Genomic DNA, 24,014 nt, shown 5'->3' on the forward strand with positions numbered 1-24,014 from the left:
GATGACGATTAAGCACGCACAAGCGTGTGCATACACACACACACACACACACACACACACACACTAAAACAATCCGTTAAGCTACCGATTGCAGCAGAGAAGATAATTTCTGTTCTCCCTCCAGATGGCGGTATAGAACGGTTTAGTTTGCCAAACCTGGCAAAAACTGCTCAGATTGCAGCATGCAGTATACCAGTGACCTACATAACGACAGTTACCAGTAGTTAGGAGTTTCACTTGTAAGTAAGGCCTGATTGCCATATAACTTGATCAAAGAGAAGCAGATGAAATGGAATATTCTATTTAAACTATTAGCAAATTCAATGCTGTATCTACATGTATACCACTGCAAAGGACATTAACGCAAACTGGCCTCGATCTGTAAATTAGTCTCTAACCTGAAAATTAATTACATGCGCCTTACTTATTAAATTCCGCTTTTTAAAAATGCAAATTATGCTCAATTGTATATGAATCTGCCTGAATTTGGACTGGTGACCTTGTTATATTATATGATAAATTTCCCATATTAAAATGTTTTTTTGTTTTTGTTTTTTTTTTTGTATCTACTTACAAGTGAAACTCCAAACTGCTGGTAACCGTTTTATTACCTGTATGAATTTGTGCTGCTTTTTACAATTAATGCATTATGCCATATTGGGATTAGTGGACTTAGAATATGCCTGGATTAGGACTGGGCCTGTGCCATATATTTAGGGTGTTCTCTATAAGCCTAAAAGTGTCAGTTATTTAAGCATTTTATTTATTTATATTACAGATTTGAACCTAACTTACAGTTATACCTACGTAAACAAACTAGCCACTGAATAAAGCTTATGAGTACAGATATCCTCCTTTATATCACTTGGCGTCACTTGTCACATGGAGAATCGGATTTTTAATACGTGACCTCGATGCTCTGTCCGAAAATAACCGCATTCATTGACATACTTACCTGTACACTCTATCTTTTAACTTGCACATTTTAAGGCAGTCATAGGAACGTTTATGAACTCTCTCTTCGTTCAGTAGTTTAGATGACCGTGTGGTAAAGTGAAATAGGCTCAAGTCAGAAGACCCTGTTCGCAAGTCGGCCAGGCAATTTTTTTTCTTTTATTTTCTGTTTTGCCATGACTATTTTTCTTACCCCCCTTTTTACTACAAATATAGTCCCCAAACAACCTGATCATGCTTATTTAACATCCAATTCTACTTTCTCAAAATATACAGAAGCTCAAATGAAACTTAAAATAAATGACTAAGACCTTCGTCCTGTATTGATATGGCCGATTGGTAAGGTGTGCAGATATCAAGTCAATGGACTCTGGTTCACAAGTCTCCTAGAGCACCTTTTTTTTCTTTTTCTTTCCTGTTTTGTTATGATTATCTTTTTTACCCCCCTCCCCCCCCCCCCGCCTATTTTACGACAAAAAGATAAAATCCACGAAATAATCCGATAACACTTGATTTACATCCAATTACTACTTTCAAAAATATACAGAACTTAAAATGAAGGTTGACATAAATTCAAATTTAGTTTAGAAACAACTGTTACGAAGTTACTTGCTTCGTAACTATTGATGAAAGGAGTCAGTTCTCGGAATATAGTTTATTTTATTTCTGAAGTGCAGCTTGCAAGATTTTTAAGTGCTAATTTCAACCCTGCGGTCACTGCTCTCACGAGTTGCTGATCCTCTGTTTTAGCACTTTTTGGAATTTAACTCACTTTTCAATAAATTTCACATATATTTTACTATAATAAATAGCATGCCGTGTGCAAGTAGATAAGTACCGTGTGCATTTTACCATATATGGTCAGAATTACTTTACTGATTGAACAGTGCTGATTGCATGGATAAATACGTGAAATCATCATACCTAAATGCTGGATTACATGAGATTGGTTATACAGATCATTTACGACATGCAGCTAATATATTTACCTTATTATGTATAATGCGATGCAGCAGGCAGGTCATCGTTTTTGCTTAGGTATCAATGTCCAAATTTCCATAACTAATTTTCACGCCTCAAAAATGAAACATGACTTCGCAAGTTAAAAGCAAAGACGGTCATCCGGTGCACGACACAGTACATAGGGTCAGATAGTACACGGTATATCGAAGAGGGGTTTTCTAATTCAAAATTTTCATTTTAAACGTTATGTTAACCCGTGACATATGACCTTTTAGCGACGAAAGATTTGCCTCCTGGCAAAGTTAATCAGCATAATAAGACTTCCTGAACTAGAGTCCTCAATACAGTAGCAGTAGCGTTAAGAATAATAAAGGTTACGATAAAAACGAGAATATAAGCATAAAATATGTGTTTAATTTCTATAGTATATAGTATCAAGTAAGATTTAAAAAATGATGCACTAAAAATTAAGTGAAAAAATATGTATGTACAATTCGATCATAGTTAAAGAAAACAACCAATGAATTAAGCCTGCTTCATTAATATTTTACCGTGGCTAACACTGTAATAAACTCTGAGTACAATTTTGCGCAGGAACGTAAAGAAAAGTTGTAATATAAAATAGATCTATATAATTGTGGTCTATGAATATGCAAGAGTTCAAATACTATAGCTTGTCCATTGCAGTAAAGAGTCAAGTTCTGAATGTACATAGTACATAATTACACTGAGTACATTAAAATATGCATGAACACGTCCAGTGTGGCATAGTTCATTCTGGAAGTAGGACTACTAATAGTCGCTTACATCATGGATATTGCCGGATAAAAGTAAGTGTTTAGTCTATTAGGATGGAGTTGGAGCTGGATCCCGAGGGATGTAGTCTGTTGGGTGTGCGACGTAGTCGGCTGGTGGTGCAGGTGGTCAGCGCATCCTGGATGTGTATGCATAGGCACGTGCGAACTCTAACTGACCGGAAAGTTGATTGAAACATCAGGGTTCTGTAATGTTAAGAAACGGGAATGGAAATCAAGATTGGTATTGTGATTGTCTAGGAAATCTATACCAAGGATGACTGGTCGAGGGAGGGTACGTAATACATGAAATAGATGTTTATAAATATGCGATCCCATTGATTTGAAAATTGACTTCTATTGTGCCCAAAACTTTAAGCGGTACATCACGAACTCCAATGACATTTTGAATGGCGATGGGTGGGCTAAGTTGGGATTCAGAATAACCTAAGGAACGCAAGGTTGGTCTAGATATAGGTCCTACATGATATTGAAGCACCAGTGTCAATGAGGGTATCAAATTTCTTGTTCTGAACTACAATAAAAATAGAATTTTGGATGAGTGGTTTTGAAAGTACCCCTACGGACTGATTGTGTTTTCGTGGGTGTAACCGTCATTGCCATCTGCTTGAACGGCAAACACGGGCAATGTGACCTATTTTACCACAATTGCGACATGCAGCCTGACGAAAAGGACAAAATTGACGAAAGTGTACATTACCACAGCCATTGGACTGTTGTCCTCCTCTGCTGTTCATCTGTTGCTGTCCAAACGTGGGTCTCTGTGGTGGGGGTCGGGCTGCTAAACTTGCATGATTGAGGTTCCTGTCGTCTGTTTTATGCACAGTTGGTGATTGACACAAATGGCCTTGCCACTGGAATCTGCCTGACGGTTGATTGCCTTGGGGGTGATGAAATCGAAGCTGGCGTTCAGTGACTGGTAGGACAGGAGCTTGGGCAGGGACAGGGTTTTCAGATAGTGTTGTCATCTTGGTAATTGTGGATTTTATTTCATCTAATTGGGTGCTCAGGGCGTTCAGTGTCACCGTGGCTGATGAGGGCTGAACTGCTGTCTCAGCTTGGCAGGCATGCTGGACGAGGTGCTCAAATGTCTGTGGAGCATGTTGAGCTACAAACGTCCTGATTTCAGGTAAAAGCCAATGTAGGACTGCCTGAATGGTTTGCTCAGTAGGGAGCTGGACTTTCGTGGCCTCGCGTCTCATTTTAGCAATGTAGTCTTGACCTGGCTGGTCTGGTTTTTGAGTCTTATGAAATAATTTCGAGACCGTAACCCATCTGGCGTTCTCCGTAGGTTTAACCGCTCCTTTTAAGAAGTTTTAAAAAAACTTGTTTTAAGGAGTCAATGGTACCTTTTTGTTGATCTGACAGCGTGTCAAACCAATCCAGGGCCGCATTTTTCAGCAACAGAGGAAAGGAAGCAAGTTTCTGTGCCTCATTCATGTTGCGATAGGTGGTGTGATTTTCAAAATGCGACAGCCACCTGTCTGGGTCTTCTTGAGAGGTTCCATTGAACTTATCTGGCAAAAGGTGTAGTTCTGTTGGCATGGCGACGGCAGGGGCAGCGGTAGGGGTTGTTGAGCGGGTGGAGGTGTCTTCTGAGTCACTTTCAGAAGCAGTTCATAGAATATGATGTGCAGACAAATCTTCGGAACTCACGCTGTGATTGGATTGTTGATCGTCGTCTAGTGAAGGGGACGGTGGAGAGGATGGCGTTCCTGGTGGTGAAATGTGCTGCTCGGTACCTGTCTGAGTCGATGTAGGAGCAGGAGGATCTGACTGCGTAGACTGTGATGAGGAAACAGGCTGTTGTTCACCTTTTTTTCTGTCGGGTATTTGATACAGGTGCCGTCCAGTAGTCCTGCGGTCTTCTTACCGACATCTGTTGTTATCTTTGGCAGCGAGAGGTCTGGGTGTCTTATCAGGTCCTGCACCAATTTGTTACGAAGTTATTTACTTCGTAACTATTGATGAAAGGAGTCAGTTCTCGGAATATATTTTATTTCTGAACTGCAGCTTACAAGATTTCTAAGTGCTAATTTCAACCCTGAGGTCACTGCTCTCACGAGTTGCTGATCCCCTGATTTAGCACTTGAGCGTTTTGGAATTTAACTAACTTTTCAATAAATTTCACATTTATTTATACTATAATAAATAGCGTACCGTGTGCAAGTAGATAAGTACCGTGTGCATTTTACCATATATGGTCAGAATTACTTTACTTATTAACCAGTGCTGATTGCATGGACAATAATGTTATCATCATAACTAAATGCTGAATTACATGAGATTGGTTATACAGATCATTTACGACATGCAGCTAATATCTTTACCTTATTATGTATAATGTGATGCAGGAGGCAGGTCGTCGTTTTTGCTTAGGTATCAATGTCCAAATTTCCATAACTAATTGTCACGCCTCAAAAATGAAACATGACTTCGCAAGTTAAATGCAAAGACGGTCATGCGGTGCACGACACAGTGCATAGGGTCAGATAGTACTCGATATATCAAAGAGGGTTTTTTTATTTTAAAATTTTCATTTCAAACGTTTGTTACCCCGTGACACAGAAGTACCTTTACAACCCTGAATTAAAGGAAATATCACCCCCAACAGGACTATCGTCCTTTTCGTCTCATTTCGGGTAACGGGTATAGGCCTACTTGTGCTTTTTCTTCTCTGAATTTGTTCTGGACTGGGTACCACTGCAATGCACTGCACTGCAAGTCGAAGTTAGTGTCTTTTCAAAAACGAACCTGGCACCCTGAAACTAGTGTCGTTTTTTTAAAAACGATTCTGACGCTTAGAAACCAAAATCGTTTTTGCGGTGGGAGACAAGACTGGACGGAGGAAGAGGAGTCAGGTGATTAGCGTCTACTGCAACCCAGTCTGCTTGCGTTATAATTGTACCTATGGTAATAAAAGATATATTATATATAATGATATATATATAATAGAATAAATGAATAAACTAAAATAAAAAAGCATATTCGGAGTTTTGTTTCTGAAGTTTTCATAATGAAATATATATATATATCCGTATGGTGCATGTATGTTTTTTTTCTCTTCGGTTCGGTTAAAATACTAGTACTTGGTCGATTTTAATAGTTTATCTATTCACTTTCCATATATTCAATTCTATTCTTATAATGGGTTTTTTAATATATCATTATATTTTACATTATGGTAGACTGGTGCAGTATGTTAAGTCGTTTTACGTGTTTTTTTTATTCATATGATTAACAAATCGGAAAAGACAGTTGACTGTGAGCATCGATGATGCCCGTACAGTTTGTAGATAACATGTACTGTTGGTGTTATTTTTTATAAAAGACTGTTATTTTATTTGTAATTATGCCAGTTCAAATTGCATTATTATCACCATCTCTGTGGTGATGAAGATGAAGCACGCACAAGCGCGTGCACACACACATTCGCGCGCGCACACACACACACACACACACACACACACACACACACACACTGAAGCAACCTGCTAAGCTACCGATTGCAGCAGAGAAGATAATTTCTGTTTCCCTCCAGATGGCGCCAAAGAACGGTTTGGTTTGTCAAACCTGGCAAAAACTGCTCAGATTGCAACATGACGTAGACCATGTAAGGATGACCAGTGACCTACATAATGCCATTTTACTTTGGGGTGTGTAAGGTTCTAAAGCTTAATTTAATTAATTTAATCCAGTGTATTGTGAAATAAGCAGGAAACAAAACCTTGACGTGCATTATTATTTTAGTGAATCGTTAATTTAATTTTGTCTGTCATATTATGGTAATTGATAAATACCCAGGAGAAAGGGGTGGTTCTTCCTGCCTCCTACCCCCATGGATCATTTGAAACATGAACCCTTGGAAGAGATGTCACTTTGTCTTCAGTTCTGAGTGACCAGGGTGTGGATGCAGGGCGGTCAGGATACAAGTATATGGATATTTCATTTTAAACCGATTCGTCGAAACGTTCTAAGACAATGGTTTTAGGTATTTGTCGATAACTTATCTTTGATGCATTTTTTTAAAAAATGGATTTGACGCTAGCATGTTGAACATTGAGTTTTGATATCCACCGATATTTTCCTCACGTGATATTTTGTATCCTCCATGTCTCCTTTATTTCGTCACGTAGCTCATGAAAGTGAAAATTGCGGTTGTGCTTCATGTTAACCGCACAGATTTTTTAAACTACACCGGTAGATATGATGTGGCAGAAAAGTTTTACATGCGAAAAAGCCAAGATGAGGAAAACTCTGTGGGTGTTGAAATTTAGTGAGTGGTTTTTCATAAAATTGTGTCATAATTATACTACAGCAAAAAAAGTCACAGTTGAAAATTAAAGAACAGGATTAAAATTAAGTGATATAATTCCATTTTTAATTTTGGCATGTTTTCACAAATGATACCATAAGATGTAGTATTTCGATCCATTGAAGTATGTGACCTAGTTAATAGTTACACTGCGTTCTGCGTGACTGATTATGCAAGCAGCCATTTTCAAGGCATAAGGGGCGATTTGTTAACGCCAATTTGCAAGTAATGCTTGAACGTAATTTTGATATTTCTTATTTATGGCTAATGTCAATATCACGCTTTGTAATCAAAACGCTCTGTCCAAAGCAATTTGCCATGATTTTGTCCCTCCAAATTTTAAAGCCTTTTGTTTAAAAAATAAAAAATGTAACACTGCGAAGTCACTAGTAACAAATTTCGTTTTATTTCGCCAAAGAACAAAACCGCCACTTATGCCTTTGAACATGTTTAAGCATGATTGCAAGTCTGAGTTTTCCTCCGCGACGTTTGTAAAACTATTTGCGGTATTCTCCAGCAAGGCAGCAAGTTGTGACTTGACGTTTATTTCAATGCAAATATAATGCTCAAAAATACGGAAAACTTGTTTTTCCAGTCCGGGAAAACTGACAAATGAAGCTCAATTTGACCTTTTCACCAGTTCTGCTCACATAGTTTTGCACATTTGATGATTTATGTTACTTGTTCACGTCCTTTGAAATGCATTGAAGAGAAATAAATCGTACTGAAGCAGTCTTAAGTTATTGATCTTCCAAATAACATACAATCAATTTTATCCATTTCTAAAATGGTATAATGCTTAATTGACATTCTATCAAAAGAAAGTCTTTTTTTTTCTAAATTTCACTTGTCACTCGGAACTTAACATTTACAATACTTTCACTTCTTTCGAACTCCTGGAATTAAATTCTTAATTTTGAAGGCATGCGATGCGGCTTAGACCTTTAACAAATCAAAAATAATCTGGAAATTTCAGCAACGTTTCCTTTAGATTTACTTTATCCAAAAACCGTTTGAAAACTTCGATCTGAAAACCCCATTTGGGGTTACACATTTCTATAATTCTATAACCACGTGTGGAATTCACAATTATCTCCATAGCGAGGGTGACTCAAAATTTAGCTACTTAAAACTCGTACCTGTATAATCTTTTGAAGTTTGAAAACTTGCTGTCTTGTTGAGTGAAAAGTGTCTTTTTATGGATCATAATTTATCATTTTGTTTGAGTAATGGCGTATATAAGTTCACACATTTAAGACTCAATTTGCGAAAATTACATGTAGTAGCAAACTGATTTGGCTAATTCAAGTCTACCTGTTAAACAGTGCATAAAAAAGAATATAGATATATTAAACGATTTTTTAATCTGAATTTGCTCATCTCTATTGTAATCTTAATATCACTGATTTTTCTAAAGTTAAGGTGAATAGTATGTGCAATATTCTTTGTATTTTTTTTTTTTTCAAATTATGATTTGCATTTGTGGCATTAATTTGTTGATCAGATCGCACTTTCGCATAAAGATGAAGGGAACAGTCATGTGATTCAAAGTTTATCATTTTCAAAACTGCTGCTTTTTAACAATTCAATCTCGGCAGCATCCTCAGTGTAGCGAGCAGCAGACGCAAAAATGCTGTTTATATTATTTATGTTCAGACATTTAAAACCATTTGCTACAAAAGTTTGGACTCAAAAATATAAATGCAAGGTGGCATAAGTAATACCATGATTTGCCCCTCCATTTTGCCTAGGTTTGATAATTACACATGTTGCAATTGCTAAAATGCTTTTTTTTTTCAATCAACAGTATATGTTGGGGATTGTTTTTTCACATTCCCCATTGAAGTGTACATCTTGTAGTGTATATGAACGTATTGCTTGCTGTTAAATGTAGAAATTTATTTCACAAATGGCTTGTGACAATTTTTTGCAAAACGTAAGTAAAAATGTGTATTTTTCTTCCAAGCATTATCTGTCGTATTAAATGTAGAAAAGTCATATCCTGAGAAAACTCCAAAGCACCTTATGGTCAAATTGAAACAAAAACAATGGCAGGTACATGGTATTTTGAAAGGGTGTCACATTTTGGAATTCTTTGCAATTTGGAGTATTTTTGTGACTTTTAAAATTCAAAGCACCTTCAACTTTCGATTTTTCCTGCGGTGGTGTGAGGTGAGACAGCTACTAGAACTGCCTTTGTTTTTGTTAAAGGGGAAATTGAAAAAATCTGATTGTTATTTATATCTGAAATAATTTTTAGTAATATAACAAGATGTAACATTAGCCAAGTGGTTCATTAGATAGTTTATTTATCAAATCAAACTTGAGCGATTCTTAATGCAGATATCAATATTTTTGTTTTGCATATCTAAATGTTCAAAACTTAATGTGATTAAAATATTTTTTAAAATTCTTAACATGTAGATGTTTGTAAAAATGAGAATACATCAATGGAAGTTTATTTTGCTCCGAATAAAATACTTTACAATTATATGTAAAATGGCTTGGCGTTTTCATTGGCTCGGAGGAACTCTAAGGGTGGGGGTTCGATTCGGGTACTTGGAACGTATTAAATTCTTTTCCAGAAGGGCTTTTAAAAATTTCCCTTGCTTACTATAAAAGGAAAGTCTACCAGGGGTGGGTGGGCGGGAACACTTGGGAGAGTGGATAGCACGCGAGACTCGGTCCCAGCAAGACTTGGGTTCGAAACCTGGCGCTTCTAGGTCCCAGCAAATTACCTTTTACAAAAAAATTCCAAATGAGTGATTTAAAATGCGACAAGAGGGTCCTGCAACAATTGCGAATCAAGATGACTGAGTGGCTCAGTGGATAAGACAGCAGAATAGTGAGCAGAAGATCAAGGGTTCGAATTCTAGAAAAGGCTGAAACATTTTTGCAAGTTTTGAACGAAGTTTATTATTGTCAAAATGAAATATTCAAAGCATTAAAATTTTTACAAAAATAATGAAAATAACATTTTGCTCTCTGAATTAATATAAATTAAAATTTAACTAACAGAAAAAAGACGGTATATATCTGTAAAAAAAGTCAAAAAGATTTTATGCATTTTGAACATTATTACTTAAATACAAAATCATTTAATTTATGAAAATTGAAAGGCTTTGGCAAGAACTATTAAAAGCCAAATAGATTTTGAACAAATTATACTTGCCAACTTTTTGTCAAAGTTGACATTAGTGCGTTGTCCTCATGGAATTCCATTAGAAATACATTTCCGTCCAAATTCTGAGGTTGTAACAATGCAAATAATCTGTTTAAGTGTCATACGTGCACTAACACACACGCGCATGTAAACACACCTTGTCCTATGTCGTCTTGTTGATGTTTCTTAATGTTTGTAAGATTCCTGGTTGTTTTGCCAATCGATACTTTTTTTAATTTTTGTTTTCTTTGCACTAAATCCAAAAATAAATATCATACATGGCGTGACTGTAGAATGAAAATTTACATTTTCAAAGCATGGGAATCAGGAACGACAAATAGACAAGGAAGGTTTACAAGACTATCCAAGTCTTAGACAAATTCAGAATAACATACAAACAAAACTGAAAAGGTAAGGCATAAATCAGTAAACTTGAAGTGACTTTTCACATTCACTTAAATAAACTCTGGTTCTCGGTGATCAGTGATGATACTAAGCACAAATAACACAACATGCAGGACTGATATCTAACCAAGCCTGTCTTTCTCAATCACCCCTTGCTCCTGAAAAAATTAAAATTTATAAGAATACAGGACAACTTTAATTAGAGCGCCCCTCTGCACATTTTGGTCATGTTTTCACTTAAAATTCAAATGTTTTTCACTTAAAATTTCAAAATTCAAACCAAACGAAGTATTAAGGTTTACATACACTTTGGTAGAATATTGAATTTGCCATTTAAAGGAACAAAATACTTTGAAATAACATTTTTAGTTGATAATTCGGTAAAATTCCTAAATATATAACTGGCCAAACTGTTCGTGTAACCGATAAAATGATAAATAGTATAACCTAATCTTAAAAAAAAAATAGATTTTGTTTTAGAATTATTAATGTTCACTATCTTTTTGAGCAAAATTGACAAAATTTGCCAGTCTAAAAATTCGTCGAGTCCTTTCAGAATACTCATTACCTCCCGAAAATTGGGATTTGCGACAGCTCAAGTGATTTTGAAAAAATGGAATGCAAAAGGCTATGATTAATGTCAGTTTTAGAAACATTTTAATGGACAAACGATATCTAAATGAGGTCCATTTCCCGTTTTTACTTTTCGACACTTCTATGTTAAACGACATATGAATGATCCCTATCCTGGGAAATTTTTGTAGCCAACTATAGGAACAGTTTTCTTACGGTAGACGCAACAAATATCTTCTACTACTGTAATATTAAATTAATTTTTATTACGGATGGCAATCTTTGCCCCACCCCATTGTATAACGCCCAGCACTGAAAACACCGAGAACCAGAGGAAGGTTATTCAAAGCCACAGTGTCATATTCATAATTGTTAAAAGATCATTACAGTACATGTGGACAAATCTGTAGTAACGTGGGCACATTTTGCCCGTTTCTCAATGTTGGGATTTCTAAGACATACGTTTTATTAACAGTGTCTTTTGTAAATTTTCATCTCTTCCTTTTTCGACTGAACACACGATGAATGTAATTTAAAATTTAATATATGCATTTTACGCTATGCGGTTGCAATGTCTTTCCTTCCCAGAAGCCCAAATCATTTTAAATAAATAAGATTACGTTTTCAAGTTTACAGTGAGGTGTCAAGTTGCAGATTTGCCCACAAATTTTCAGCGACAAAAAGAAAACATTTCTCTTCTTGGAAATTAATATATGATAATTTTAAGACAACCACTTTATCATTTTTATACAGACATTATTCTCTAAAATGAGAACTTCAAATAAAACGTTTCAGGTTCAAAAAGGGGCGGGTATCAACCCCGACCCAAAAGTATACATAATGACCATATCACCAAGATCAGATAGAACACTGTACTACGACATAATTACATACAATTACCAAAACAAGCAAACCAGCATCATGCAGGACGGACGCTTAGTATGGATTTAATTTCTATGAGAAGTTTCATAAACGAAAAAGCTCATTTTATTTAACTTTTAATTTGATATACGTTTTGGAGCAGAATGTTACAACCAAAAGCAAACATAACATTCCGTACTAAATGTCGTCCCTGCAAATTAACGAGCAGACAAACGTTGGCATTGGAGGGAATCTTGGCATGGGTGTGGGGCTGTATGTGTCGAACACGAAACGTGTCTCTGAGTAGGACGCTTCTGGTATCTTCGTAAACGGCACTTAGAGTCACTGGAATAAAAGGAATAAATTCACATTCATGAAACAATGTCTTAAGATCTGATAAAGCAGCACATGTTCATTACAGCGATTCGTGTTAGTGTTCTTTGCGTTATACTTAACAAATAGCAATTAAGCTTTAAAATTATACAAACATATATTCATATTGAACCGTATTGAACATAGACAGCTGATGGCCTCAGAAACAAAAGGGTACCCAAGAGGGAAAGCAAAGAGAAAGTATCCTTCACGTCAGTTAGATGTCCCCGTGGTCATTATGCATAGAGTGCACCACTTCGGGAGAATAATATCGTCAATGCAAAACTAAGAAATGCTACAATACATTTCCATCATCTGTACGGGACTTACGAAATACTGCTGCCGGGTTCAGTGTCATCTTTTCGGCCTACATGTGGCAGTAACAGTAATATAGCATGGGACATCCTTCTTCTCCATTTTCTTCTAACCCAAGTCCCACCTGAACACCTCTCACAAAAACGCTCACCTGATTTACATTAAAATGAAGAGGTCACCTACCTTCCGTACGGACGCCTCGGTTTGAATTATCGTCTTGTTTTATGAGAAGGCACAATTAGTCTTCATGTCCAAAAGAGGATTAGGGGTTGATAAAGTCATAATGACACACACGCACACACCGCACACACACACACACATAACAACAACAACAAAAAAAATTAATAAAAATAAAGCGCATTTTCAAAGTCAACATACTTGACATTGCGTGGCTGGGTATATAATTCAGCTTTTACAGGTCGAAAGAACGAACTGGGGCAGGATGATAGAAAAAAAAACAGGATTTTCATTCAATCTTTAGGTAATTTTCCATAAGTAAACTATACAGAATTAATATTTTAACTGTTTATGTATAAATAAAACACACATATTAAAGCTGAGCAAAATATTTAAAGGAATTTGTCTATATTTGAAGTATATTAAGTTTCTCTTGCTTTTAAAATTCTAAAGGAAAATGTTTGGCGCGTTGCTTCATTAAATCACTTTTAGTAACCGTTAATTGCATATAATTAACTAAACGAAATTCATAAAGAAAATCTACAACATGTCGTGTGAAAAAAAACCTAGGATATTTTGGGGTAGACAACGATTGGGGGTCGTCTCGGTCTCAGCACACGGCAAAAGAGACCGTAATATTCAGCACAGCTTCCGCAGTAAAGGTTACCTGGTCTCGGTAGACGCAAATCGCCAGTCGCCTCTCCCTCCGTCCACTCCTGTTTCCATCCGCAAAAACTATTCTCGGTTTTTTTTTCGAAAAACGACACTGGTTTCTGGTTGCCAGAATCGTTTTTAAAAACAGTCAATATATTACTTCTGTGAGGGAACCAGAGATGAAGAACCCGGCTTGGGGATGCGGATGGTGGGGAAAAAAGCCAATGCATATTTTAGTCTCTCATCATTTCAGTTCTGCTGTGTAGAAACGGAAATCATTATTTGGGAAACGGATAATCGCATACAAACTTTTTAAAGAAAATATTTACTGGATCTGGGAGGCCCATCGAGAAATCTAAAAAAAAAGAGATCTTAAAAAAAGGTAAGAAATATGACGGCGACACGAAAGCGTATCGAAAGCTGTGCGATGAATACCATTGGCGACCGATACGAGCGCAGTTAATTTTTATTTATTATTCACAGTTTTCTCACCATTATCTAGTTCATGTGTTTAAGAAATCTTCCGTTATTATTCTGTGATAAGCCTTCTTAGTGACTTTGACATAATTCAAAATGACTTATTCACAAGGACTCTGCCGTTCTCTTGGTGTTATTTTCAGCTAATGGACATTGTTTTTCTTTGTTTGGATTTCTCTGAAGCAAAAATATCTGAATATTCTTTTTATCTAACAAAAACAATATATCTATTTTGTTTGCCAATTATTACTTTAATGGAATCTTGCATCATTGAGGAGATATAAAAAGCATTATTGTTCTTAAAAATTTTATTAAAGAGAATGTTTTCACTAAATACTACTATAATAAGCACTACCAAATTGCGTTTAAACAATTAAAAAAATTCAATTTATAAAAATAACGAACTTGCAAAAGATAATACAATTAGTTTATTTGGATTATCAAATCTAGAAGTATTTACAGGTTTTAAATATAACCAACTGAACCAACATGACAAGTTAAGAGACTTGTCGTATAGGTAGGCAAGTCAGTTCACCACCTTGGCAAATAATGCTAATGTTCCAATTTAAAGTTTCAAAAATCACAAACTATGAACATATTAAATTCAACACCTTCTCCCTAATTTCTGACAGGCTTTCGTGTCTCTTCACGTGAAATGTATGCTCCCCTGACGGCCTGCTGGATACTTCCCTTAGGTCCGCGATCCTTACGTCTTCCCCTATGCCGATACCGATAATTTTCATGCCAGCTCGCCTAGATTTCATAGCTTCACGTGATGATGGCCCAATGTCATTAATTTTGCGATCAGTTATTAAGACGGCAACTTTCTTTGCGTTAAACCGCCTGCTCCCATCCACACGCGCAGCGCTCATCCTAGCTGTTCTCATCAAATGACTGACAGCCAAAGGGGAACCAACATTCAGAGAATTTAGCAAACTGTCTTTATCGTTATAGCTGTCAAGGCCGAAATCTAATACCGGTAAACATGGCTGTTGTAGGAGAGATACTTGAATGGCCTGCTCCGAGATGTCCAACTGTCTCACAATGTTTTGCATGAAGTGGTATGAATATCGCGCTCTTGCTGGTCCAGAGTTGGAAGCGTCGTGGATGAAGGTGACATCTACTGGGAAACCATTTCCACAGCCACCACCAGAGCGTGGAAGGTTAGGAGCTACAAATAAAAAAAGAAAGAAATACGAGTTCATTATTATAATCAAAACAGTTGCGCATATCTGTTCAAATGGACAGGTTAACAGGCGGATAGTTTTTCAAGCAAATACAAATTTTGCTTAAAGTTAGAACTCATTATTTACACAAACAACTTTGGAAAATTTTGGGAGTGGAAAAGAAGCTTGAAAATACGTGTAAATGAAAAAACATTGTATTTTATAACCCATTCAAATTCCATGCATAAACAAAAACAAAAAAGAAAAAAAAAAACAATATATATAATAAAACAAAGCAATAAAATACACACCTTGGCAAGTCTTTCTTTTAACTGTATCTGTGATGCTGTCAAGATCATTAACACTCCCCAGCTGGATTGAATTTTCTCCATAGAAACTACCAGAGAGCTCCAAAGTTGACTGAGACGAACGAATTCCAATAGGCAAGACATTGATACCAGCTGCCGTAGCTCTTCTAATTGCTAGGGGGACAGATTGATTCGCCAATGAATCATAGTCGGAAACGACCACTGCAACTCTGGTGGCCTCGTAGCGTTCATCAGTTGAGAAGAAAACCTCTTTCATGTAGTCGATACCACCGGCAATATCCGCCCTGAGCTTTGTCCTCACAGTTTGCGTATAACGCAAGGACGAAATACTATCCAGAATTTGTTTTGTGGTGGTGTTGAGGGGAATCACTGCATGCGGGGACGTTTCGTATGCCAGGACACCGACTCGAACACTGCGGCGACCCAGAGGAAATCTCTCAGTCAGTCTGTATGTGAAATCGACGAGTTTGTTCCACCGGTGACCTTGAAAGGCACGGGACGAGTCCAAAAGGAACACCACATCCAGCGGTTTGTAACACTGGAACCCTGTGGAAGTTGAGACGTGGAGCCAGTCGATTCCGATATCTCCCCTTCTTGGGTTGGAGTAGGGCACTGGAGAGGAAGAGGATAGCGTAAAACGTGTGGTTCACCAAATGTTGGAAGTGATAAGTTTCGGTAAAAAGTGGGATGGTGAATTATTTGCGGTAAATCGTGCAAGATATGGGGTCTTTGCGTAAATAAATAAATAAATAAACAAATACATAAATACAACCTCAGTGATGAATAAACTGTTAAAATGGACAATAATTACAATGTTTTATGTCACGGGAAATCTTTAAAAAAGTTGAATGAAACTGTAAAGAATAATTCCAGAAACAATTCTAAAGTTTAGAATTACTTAAGCACTTACCTGCACTGAATGCTGTTTTGATTGTTACAACCATCTGGAAAGAGAAGAAAAAAATGCATTTACATTACTGCAGGCTACAAAATTACAAATAAGAAAAAGTAGCCAATAATTAAGAAACATTAATTAATACAATTTAAAAATATTCCTTGGAATTAGGTCCTTACTTCGCTTTTAACATAGGATAGGAATTCCCAATATATTCATTGTATTCATTATTAAATTACTACTCATTATTTGAAATAACAAATTCTAATAATAACTCGAAATTTGCAGTGGAATATGAAAAATAATGTTTTACTAATATACCGTTGTTGAACAAACTTACCATGAACATTTTTAGGAAAAATCCACCCTCCATCTTCCTGCGTAGAAAGTTGTCGCTCTTCTCCGTATACCTGGGGTCGTTGTGTAATCTGTACTTTTCACCTGAGTATAGATCTCTTGAGATCTCACTTCTTCCGCTCAGATTTCGAACAATTATATAACCCTACCCTAATCCTGAACAGCAACTCTCTTGCAGAAATATTTGTCGAATATACAATCCTGTTTGAATTGAAACAGACACTCAATGTCAGGTGAAATGCACTGTAATTATATAGTCAGTTATGCTAAGAAATATTGGCAGGTGCCTCAACAGCCCTGTAAATTCTTTCTTACAAACGGGAGGTCTGAAATTCCTCAGTTTACCTCCTAGAGCAGATCTTTCGATGTCAAAAATGTCAGATTAGCCCGAGCTTGGAGATATTGTAGTTATAAAACAGAAAACCAAAATGAGCTGATCTTCACTGTTCGAAGTTTATTATCCTAATGAGTTCAAACACTGGAACCTTTCACATTTATAGGAGCGTTCGTTCTGATTCAGTTCCTGCAAATGGCAACGAATATGACCGGAAGAAAACGAACCATTACTCATCTCTCTGAGACAGAAAGAAGCGTGACTGTGTCCATTTCGGGAAGAACCGTCGGAGACTGAAATGAACAAGGGAAGACTGAAATGAACAAGATGTATTGTGTCATCACGTTGGCACGATGTCTGAAACGCTTTATGATATTGTGGTTTACATCTTCTGTCTATTTTCAAACATCTAACGCTGGTGGTCGTCCTGTTTAAAATTTAAGGAGCCGGCCTGGTTTAAGTGCCATTTCTCAGTCTTGTGATTAATTTTAGACGGACATCTTTCCTAATAGAATGTCCACCTAAAAGGCTCATTTGTGCCAGTGAGCTTACACACACACACGCAAGCAAAATAAAATGTGTTGAAAGAGAAACAATTTAACTAAAAATGCCACGTTTTTTTTATTTCTCCTTTAATTTATTTTTCAATGGTCCGATCTTTAATGATTCCAATAGTACAAAATCCTTTTTCGTCGTTACATAACAGCCTTTTAAACCTCATTATTATTATTATTATTATTTGAAATTGAAGCAAGGGTGAACTGTAAAAAATGTAGCGCATCAAAATATCGGGATTGCTGCAATGTGTCCATTATAACACCAACCGTGGGGTGCATTCCTCGCGATGCTTGCCATCAACTGTGAAAACAATTACAACAAAAATGTTTCTCGTCAGCCACAAATTAAACACGCATGAAATAAAGACCAGAAGAATGCCTATGACGTTTGTAAATGATGATAAACACGTCGCCGCAAAAAAGGCACTCAGTCATGCTTTTTAGTTTTGAAGTGAAACTGAAACGTTAAAATATTCCAGTAGGCAAAGCCGCACGATTCGACCTAGGCAGTCGTGGTTAACCTAATTTGGATTTTTGTTTATCTATAAACTGAAGATGTTTAGGCGGTCTCGGGTTTTTAAACGATGTACTCTTGCTGTCAAATCTAAGTGAAACATTTATCAAATTCCTACAGACGCTCAACACACAGTCACCCGAGAAGACATTTTTAGAAATATCATAACTCATAGTAAAATCATAACCAAATCAATTGTCATCATGACACACGCAGTTTAAATGTTTATTAATCGTTTTCCGGGTTCAAAAACCTTTCTCTCGTAGATCATGTCCACCTCGTTTGAACTGGTCAGCGAGCATACAGGTATATCTACAAGCACATCTCGTTTGTTATGTAACGAAAGCCAAAACCATTTCCGATTTATCTACTTGGATAAGGACTCAAAACAAGGATAAGCTAATATATAATCACGCATTTGTTCGACTTCTGTATGCTATTTGAAGAAACGCAAGACAGAGACTAGAAAATGTGCGAGTAGAACTGCGCGTTTTATTGTTACCCAGTGTCTAGAAAAAAATTACAATTCCTTACAAAGGTATTCATGCAGTTAATTTCTGTTTCTAATACTATTGTTCCTCCGGGTAAACCTATATATTTTCCCACACATTGAAATTTTACTCTCTGTGATTCAGAAGTGGTCACGGCAGAGAGAGAGACGGAAAGTAACTGTCAACTTTCTTCACCGATCTCATCAGTCACGGGATGAGGGGTGACTGCGTACAGCTCTGTCCAGTAGCACTCATCCATGCACGGATTCAATATTGGGAAAAATTCCACTATTAATCACACCTATTAAAATTTTTTGAACTGAAATATCATACTGATTGCGCATAGTTCTCTCCATGCAAGAACGTTACTCATAATAACTGGGTTTTTTTCATATGAAAAAAGTAATGTTTATAACCATAAAGAAAATAATAATCATTTACATTTAATGAAATATCATAATAACATACCTTGTAGTTGTGCTGAATGATTAAATATGGAGACTTCAGTAAGACGTTTTTGTGCCTGCCATACACGTCAAATCACACGCTGACTTCTATTGCTTTGACAACGATAATAACAAATTGTTTTGTTCTTCAATTTTGGACCTTGTTCTGGTAAATGTGTGTAAACAATTATGTAGAAATAAATCATTAATACTAACACCATAATACAACAAAAACAAGTGAAAGACAAATATGAGTACAGTGTATAATTAGTCAAGATCTTCATTGCAAAACGCACAGAAAGAGACAGTTATATTGCACTGTATTGCCAAATACGGTTATTACCAGCATTTTTGCACAAGGCAATTGCGATTTTCAAATAAACAATACTTCTTGAATGATTTTCTTCAATACTCATTGTCAATTTGGCTCATTGAAATATATCATACAATGAATATATTATAATTTATATACCCTGTTATCAAATCAAAAAACATGCAGTTGAAATAGGCCCACTAAGTTCAACATCTTTCATATGATGTTCTGACACACAGCTGTATTTTTGTTTTTGAAAAGATCTGTTAGCAAAAATTATAATTATTCCAAAACATAAATAAAAAAAGTTAAAGAGAATCTAAAACTTTAAATTTGTTCTTTAACAATAATACTCTTTTCTACCAATGAATTGCAACAAAACCTATATCCCCAAATAACAAATATTCCATTAATTACTTAAAATTGTATTTTGCAGTAATATAACATTACTTTTACATTCTACATCCATTTTGAGCAAAATCCATGGTTACAATTATAAATTTTTTTTACTAATAATATTTGTGTCTCTAAGAGTAAGGCACACGACCATCTTCTTCATAGTCTCTACTTCACTGTCCTTCATCATGACTTTTTTTAATTTGAAAAACAATTCTAATACCATATCCAAGGTAACAATATATAAACATATAATATGGTAATTGGCATAATATAATAAATGATTGACATTCTCTAATAGTTCATACAGAGATTGGAATTATTCTCTCTCTCTAAGTTAGGCATTCACCCCAAAGATCTTTTCTACAGATACACCCTGGAAGAGAAAAAAAGTGTATTTTACATAAATAAAATGATGAAAATATGGATATATTTTCTTTAAGAATTAGTCATAAAATCAAACCTTACATTCATCTCCTTAAATTAATTGAAAGTCTCTTATAAAAATATGTATAAAACCTATGAGTATCTATTTACTTACTTAAACAGTATCACCATACAGAAGACTTATTCTAAAAGTGAAATCTCTCCTTCACAACCACAACCTTAATTTCAACACTTGGTCTTAATAACTTGACCGTTTCATATATAATGGGCTAAGTAACTTACTGGGATTGAATAGATGAACAGAATAACGAGCACAAGTAACAAGATCAGCAACAGTCCGCCAATGATGTACCACTTGTAGTTCCTCCACACAATGTAGCGCAGTGTCTTCCATGGTGAGGCAAACCACAAGAATGAGGTCTCTGGGCGGCTGAAACGAAATAATATTTTAATTGAGTAAAATATCTAATGAAAGGTCAAAACCTCATGCCTCAAAGTTAAAATGCATGATTAGTCTCTTCAGAATCAATTTACTTTTTTTGTTAATCAAAAATTTTTAATGAATACAGATGCACTTTCAGTCCATCTCAAATAGTTAGAAATTTGGTTAACATGTAATGGTTTATGTCAATGTGTTAGATCACATAGTTAAAGAGCCTATGCCTGACAAAAACATACAACAGATAGCCTCATACTCATTGATTTGAATGGTGCATGCACTGACACACTCGCTTTATGTTATCACAGCTTGATAATGGCCTTAAATTGAAAATGTACTTAAAGACTGACAGGACCACACAGTCATATATCAACATGAGGTTCTTAAAAAATGGATAAATTTCACCATGTTCTAGGTTATGCATGCTGAAAGAGGGTCAAAATTTTACCTGCAGCAGCTGTGTGCATAGTTATACCAACTTAATACTCTAAAGATTAGTCACCCACTCGTACTTCACACGAATAACAATTTTGAATCTTTTAATTAAATAATTCAGGTCTGTAGCCAATGGGAATTGGCGGGTTCAAACAAACGCTCATTTTTTTAAAAAGATCTGCCCTGGGTAAATTTTACACAATTTACACAAAGGTCCACTTTTTTCAGAAAAAGACCCCCCCCTTTTGAAATAGCTGGCCATGATACTTAAATGTTTAGTCCTAAAATAGATTCTAAAACTTACTTTGGTGGATCCAAATGAGGATTCATATTGGGCTCATCTTGTCCCTTCCCAGCAGGCTTCAAGTCGGCTTCTTCTTCTGTGACAATTTCCACCTCCATCTCTACCTTGCCCTGAAGAGAACAACATGTCAAGAGCTGGATTAATTTGGTACGTCAGAATGTGTATTTTTGTGATCCACAATTTTTTTAAATTGGAAATGTGCCTGGGTTTAAAATAAATCTCTAAATGTTCACTACAGAAGTGCCTATAATACTGTTGCCAACTCTCCACATTTACAGTACATGTATACTACACATTTTTTACTTTTAGTTGTTTTATGAGTATCCTGCTATGAATAAATTGTAACACAAGAAACTTATGTTGATAAAGAGCAATCGTTTTTTTAAAGACTATAAGTATTTTCCTTGAAGGGGTTACAACATCTCTCATAGGTAGAAATAAAACACATTTAGTGTTAGACAGGATTCACTTTTTATCATCATTACATAAGACATAATCAAAAACCAGTGAAAACGTACAGTAAGCTCCCTCTTCCCGTCTGGTGTGGTGTCATAACAAGGCCAGTACCCATAGGCCCTCTTTGCCTCAAACAGTGACATGGTGGGGGCACTAATCAACTGATCCAAAGAACAGGAACCAGACCTCTTGGTGGGTTTGGGCATTCGGTTCAGATCTAGCTCCAAGGTGCCTGAGGACAAAAATTTAAATTATGATTTCACTTGAGTATCAGACACATTACAAGTGTTTGTGCTGACCATAAACCTATGCTAATATAAATTAGAAGAAATTTAAGTACTGAAGTGACTGGACTATCCAAAGAAAAAAGTGTTTTTCCCCCCAAGGTGTTAAAAAAAATACAATACATTAAAATTTAACTAAGCAATAACATTCAGAACAGCAAATGTTTAATAACTGACCACCACCTAGACAACACTATGTGTAATGTGATACTTTCAATTCATTACAAGTGTTGTAATGTCATGCAAATAAATAGAACTGTTATCTTTATATACAAGTGTGAGTTGGTGACAGGAGATGTAGGCCTACCCAGGAAATCATCTGCAGAAAATTTGTCATTATCCCAAATCTGGATCATCAGCTTTGGGGGCACATGCTTCTCAGTCTTGTCCAGACTCCAAAAGTGTTCCTACAAGAAACATAGCATGAAAAGAATATTTTTTCATAAATTCTGAAATATATCCCTTTGATTTAATCATGTTCAATATATCAATGATTAATAAGAACATTACCTTTCATAGTATATTAAATGGATGAAAATTGGTTTCTGTAGAAAAGTTCCTTGCACTACCAACATACTTTTTCATAATCCTGCTACTTAAGAAAAATACTATATCTATCTGTACACACATACCTACTTAAGGTCACTCACACTCAGGCACACATATACATGAATATACATACAGATATGCATATACACATACCTTCTGCCTGAGCACCATGGCCTGTTCAGCAGGTAGGTATTCCAGTGGAAATATAAACCTCCAGTTGAAGTTCCCTTCACCATCCAGTGATCTGAAACACATTGGCTTAAATTAGAAATCACATCTTCCTAGGTACAACTAACACATTTATCACATCTGCACACATTCTACTACGTGTGCCTTGCTCTAAATTTTGATTTTTCATTTCAGAGCTAAATCAATTCTATGAGCGGGGAATTTCATTGGCCCAGGGTATTTCCAAACTAAAGTACATATTAATCATAAAACTGTTGCGCAAATGAATTTGACATAAGTGAAATAAGACAAGTGCATAAAGCAGGTTGAGAGAGAGAGAGAGAGAGAGAGAGAGAGAGAGAGAGAGAGAGAGAGAGAGAGAGAGAGAGAGAGAGAGAGAGAGAGAGAGAGAGAGATTTTTAAAAATGACACCGTGTTACCTATAATGCACATCTGTCCTCTGTTTCTCATCCTCCCCTGCCAGCCATCCCTTGACATAGATATCACTCATCTGCTCCCCTGTGATGGACTCTTCATCCAGCTTCACGTCCTTGGTGTTCCAGATGATAACACGGAGGACAAACCTGAAAATAGTATGGAAATATGACAATCTACTAAAAAACTTTAGATAATAAATAATCTTATAACAATAATCACAGGGGAACACACCAGGGGGTGGGGGAGGGATTAAAAATACCCCATTCCCCAATGAAGTATGCCTCTAACCAGACATAATATTAGCGAATAAGTATTAGATTATTTTGAAAGCTACTAAGAAAAGACTTATGGCAATTCTTATGGCAGTCCAGTATAGAAAGACCCATTTTCTTCTGACTTACTTCTTAGGTTTCCTGGGCACAATGTCCACAGGAGGTCCTGGGGGACCTATGCTCTTAGGGAAGATGTCCACCCACATTTGGAGCTTGCCCTAAGCAATATTTTTTGTTTCAAACTTTATGTAATATTTTCAAATTAATATTTTCCTTACTTTAACCAAAGGCCTATTTTACATTTTCATTCTGCAACAGTTAGTACTCTCAATAATTACAGCTTTAAAAAATGTCATTGTAATATCATTGGCCACCATCTACAGTGGTAAAACAAGATCAAGTGACATGATTGAAACAGACTTTACACCAAGCCAGTTTAT

General features: G+C 36.1%; 3 protein-coding genes across 21 annotated transcripts in view; all 3 read right to left on the reverse strand.

Annotated features, from left to right (window-relative positions):
- Positions 1-1,481: 1,481 nt before the first annotated feature.
- LOC147764291 (uncharacterized) lies at positions 1,482-4,813 on the reverse strand. Its single transcript, XM_087001570.1, has 2 exons — positions 3,433-4,813; positions 1,482-2,918 (listed from the first exon to the last, which is right to left on the reverse strand). Exons 1-2 carry the CDS (start codon positions 3,932-3,934, stop codon positions 2,911-2,913), a joined length of 510 nt encoding a protein of 169 aa, XP_086857696.1. The 5' UTR covers positions 3,935-4,813; the 3' UTR covers positions 1,482-2,910.
- Positions 4,814-14,343: 9,530 nt separating this feature from the next.
- Positions 14,344-17,297, reverse strand: LOC106157070 (matrilin-1-like). The gene is made up of 4 exons (XM_013532572.2): positions 16,775-17,297; positions 16,450-16,483; positions 15,522-16,151; positions 14,344-15,215 (listed from the first exon to the last, which is right to left on the reverse strand). The coding sequence occupies exons 1-4, from the start codon at positions 16,805-16,807 to the stop codon at positions 14,632-14,634; spliced, it is 1,281 nt and encodes a 426-aa protein (XP_013388026.2). The 5' UTR covers positions 16,808-17,297; the 3' UTR covers positions 14,344-14,631.
- Positions 17,298-18,668: 1,371 nt separating this feature from the next.
- LOC106179099 (myoferlin) overlaps positions 18,669-24,014 on the reverse strand; it is a 48,032-nt gene continuing 42,686 nt past the window's right edge. For all 19 annotated transcript variants that reach the window (XM_087002863.1, XM_087002851.1, XM_087002849.1 and 16 more), the window contains 8 exons: positions 23,704-23,792; positions 23,305-23,448; positions 22,850-22,940; positions 22,455-22,554; positions 21,926-22,095; positions 21,408-21,517; positions 20,512-20,659; positions 18,669-20,218 (listed from right to left, as the gene is read on the reverse strand). In XM_087002863.1, the coding sequence (XP_086858989.1) occupies positions 20,180-20,218; positions 20,512-20,659; positions 21,408-21,517; positions 21,926-22,095; positions 22,455-22,554; positions 22,850-22,940; positions 23,305-23,448; positions 23,704-23,792 (891 nt within the window). In that variant the 3' untranslated portion in view covers positions 18,669-20,179. The remainder of the gene's footprint in view (positions 20,219-20,511; positions 20,660-21,407; positions 21,518-21,925; positions 22,096-22,454; positions 22,555-22,849; positions 22,941-23,304; positions 23,449-23,703; positions 23,793-24,014) is intronic.

The sequence above is a fragment of the Lingula anatina genome, chromosome 1 (genome assembly GCF_051362555.1).
Source record: "Lingula anatina isolate TDL-2025a chromosome 1, LinAna3.0, whole genome shotgun sequence".
In the NCBI taxonomy this organism is placed as follows: Eukaryota; Metazoa; Brachiopoda; class Lingulata; order Lingulida; family Lingulidae; genus Lingula; species Lingula anatina.

Coding starts and splice junctions, on each gene's coding strand:
- LOC147764291 (XM_087001570.1), bottom strand. CDS start 3,934: ATGAGACGCGAGGCCACGAAAGTCCAGCTCCCTACTGAGCAAACCATT.
- LOC106157070 (XM_013532572.2), bottom strand. CDS start 16,807: ATGGAGGGTGGATTTTTCCTAAAAATGTTCATG. Junction 16,152..16,449: donor CAAAACAGCATTCAGTGCAG/GTAAGTGCTTAA, acceptor CTTCCTCTCCAG/TGCCCTACTCCAACCCAAGA. Junction 15,216..15,521: donor TAAAAGAAAGACTTGCCAAG/GTGTGTATTTTA, acceptor TTTTATTTGTAG/CTCCTAACCTTCCACGCTCT.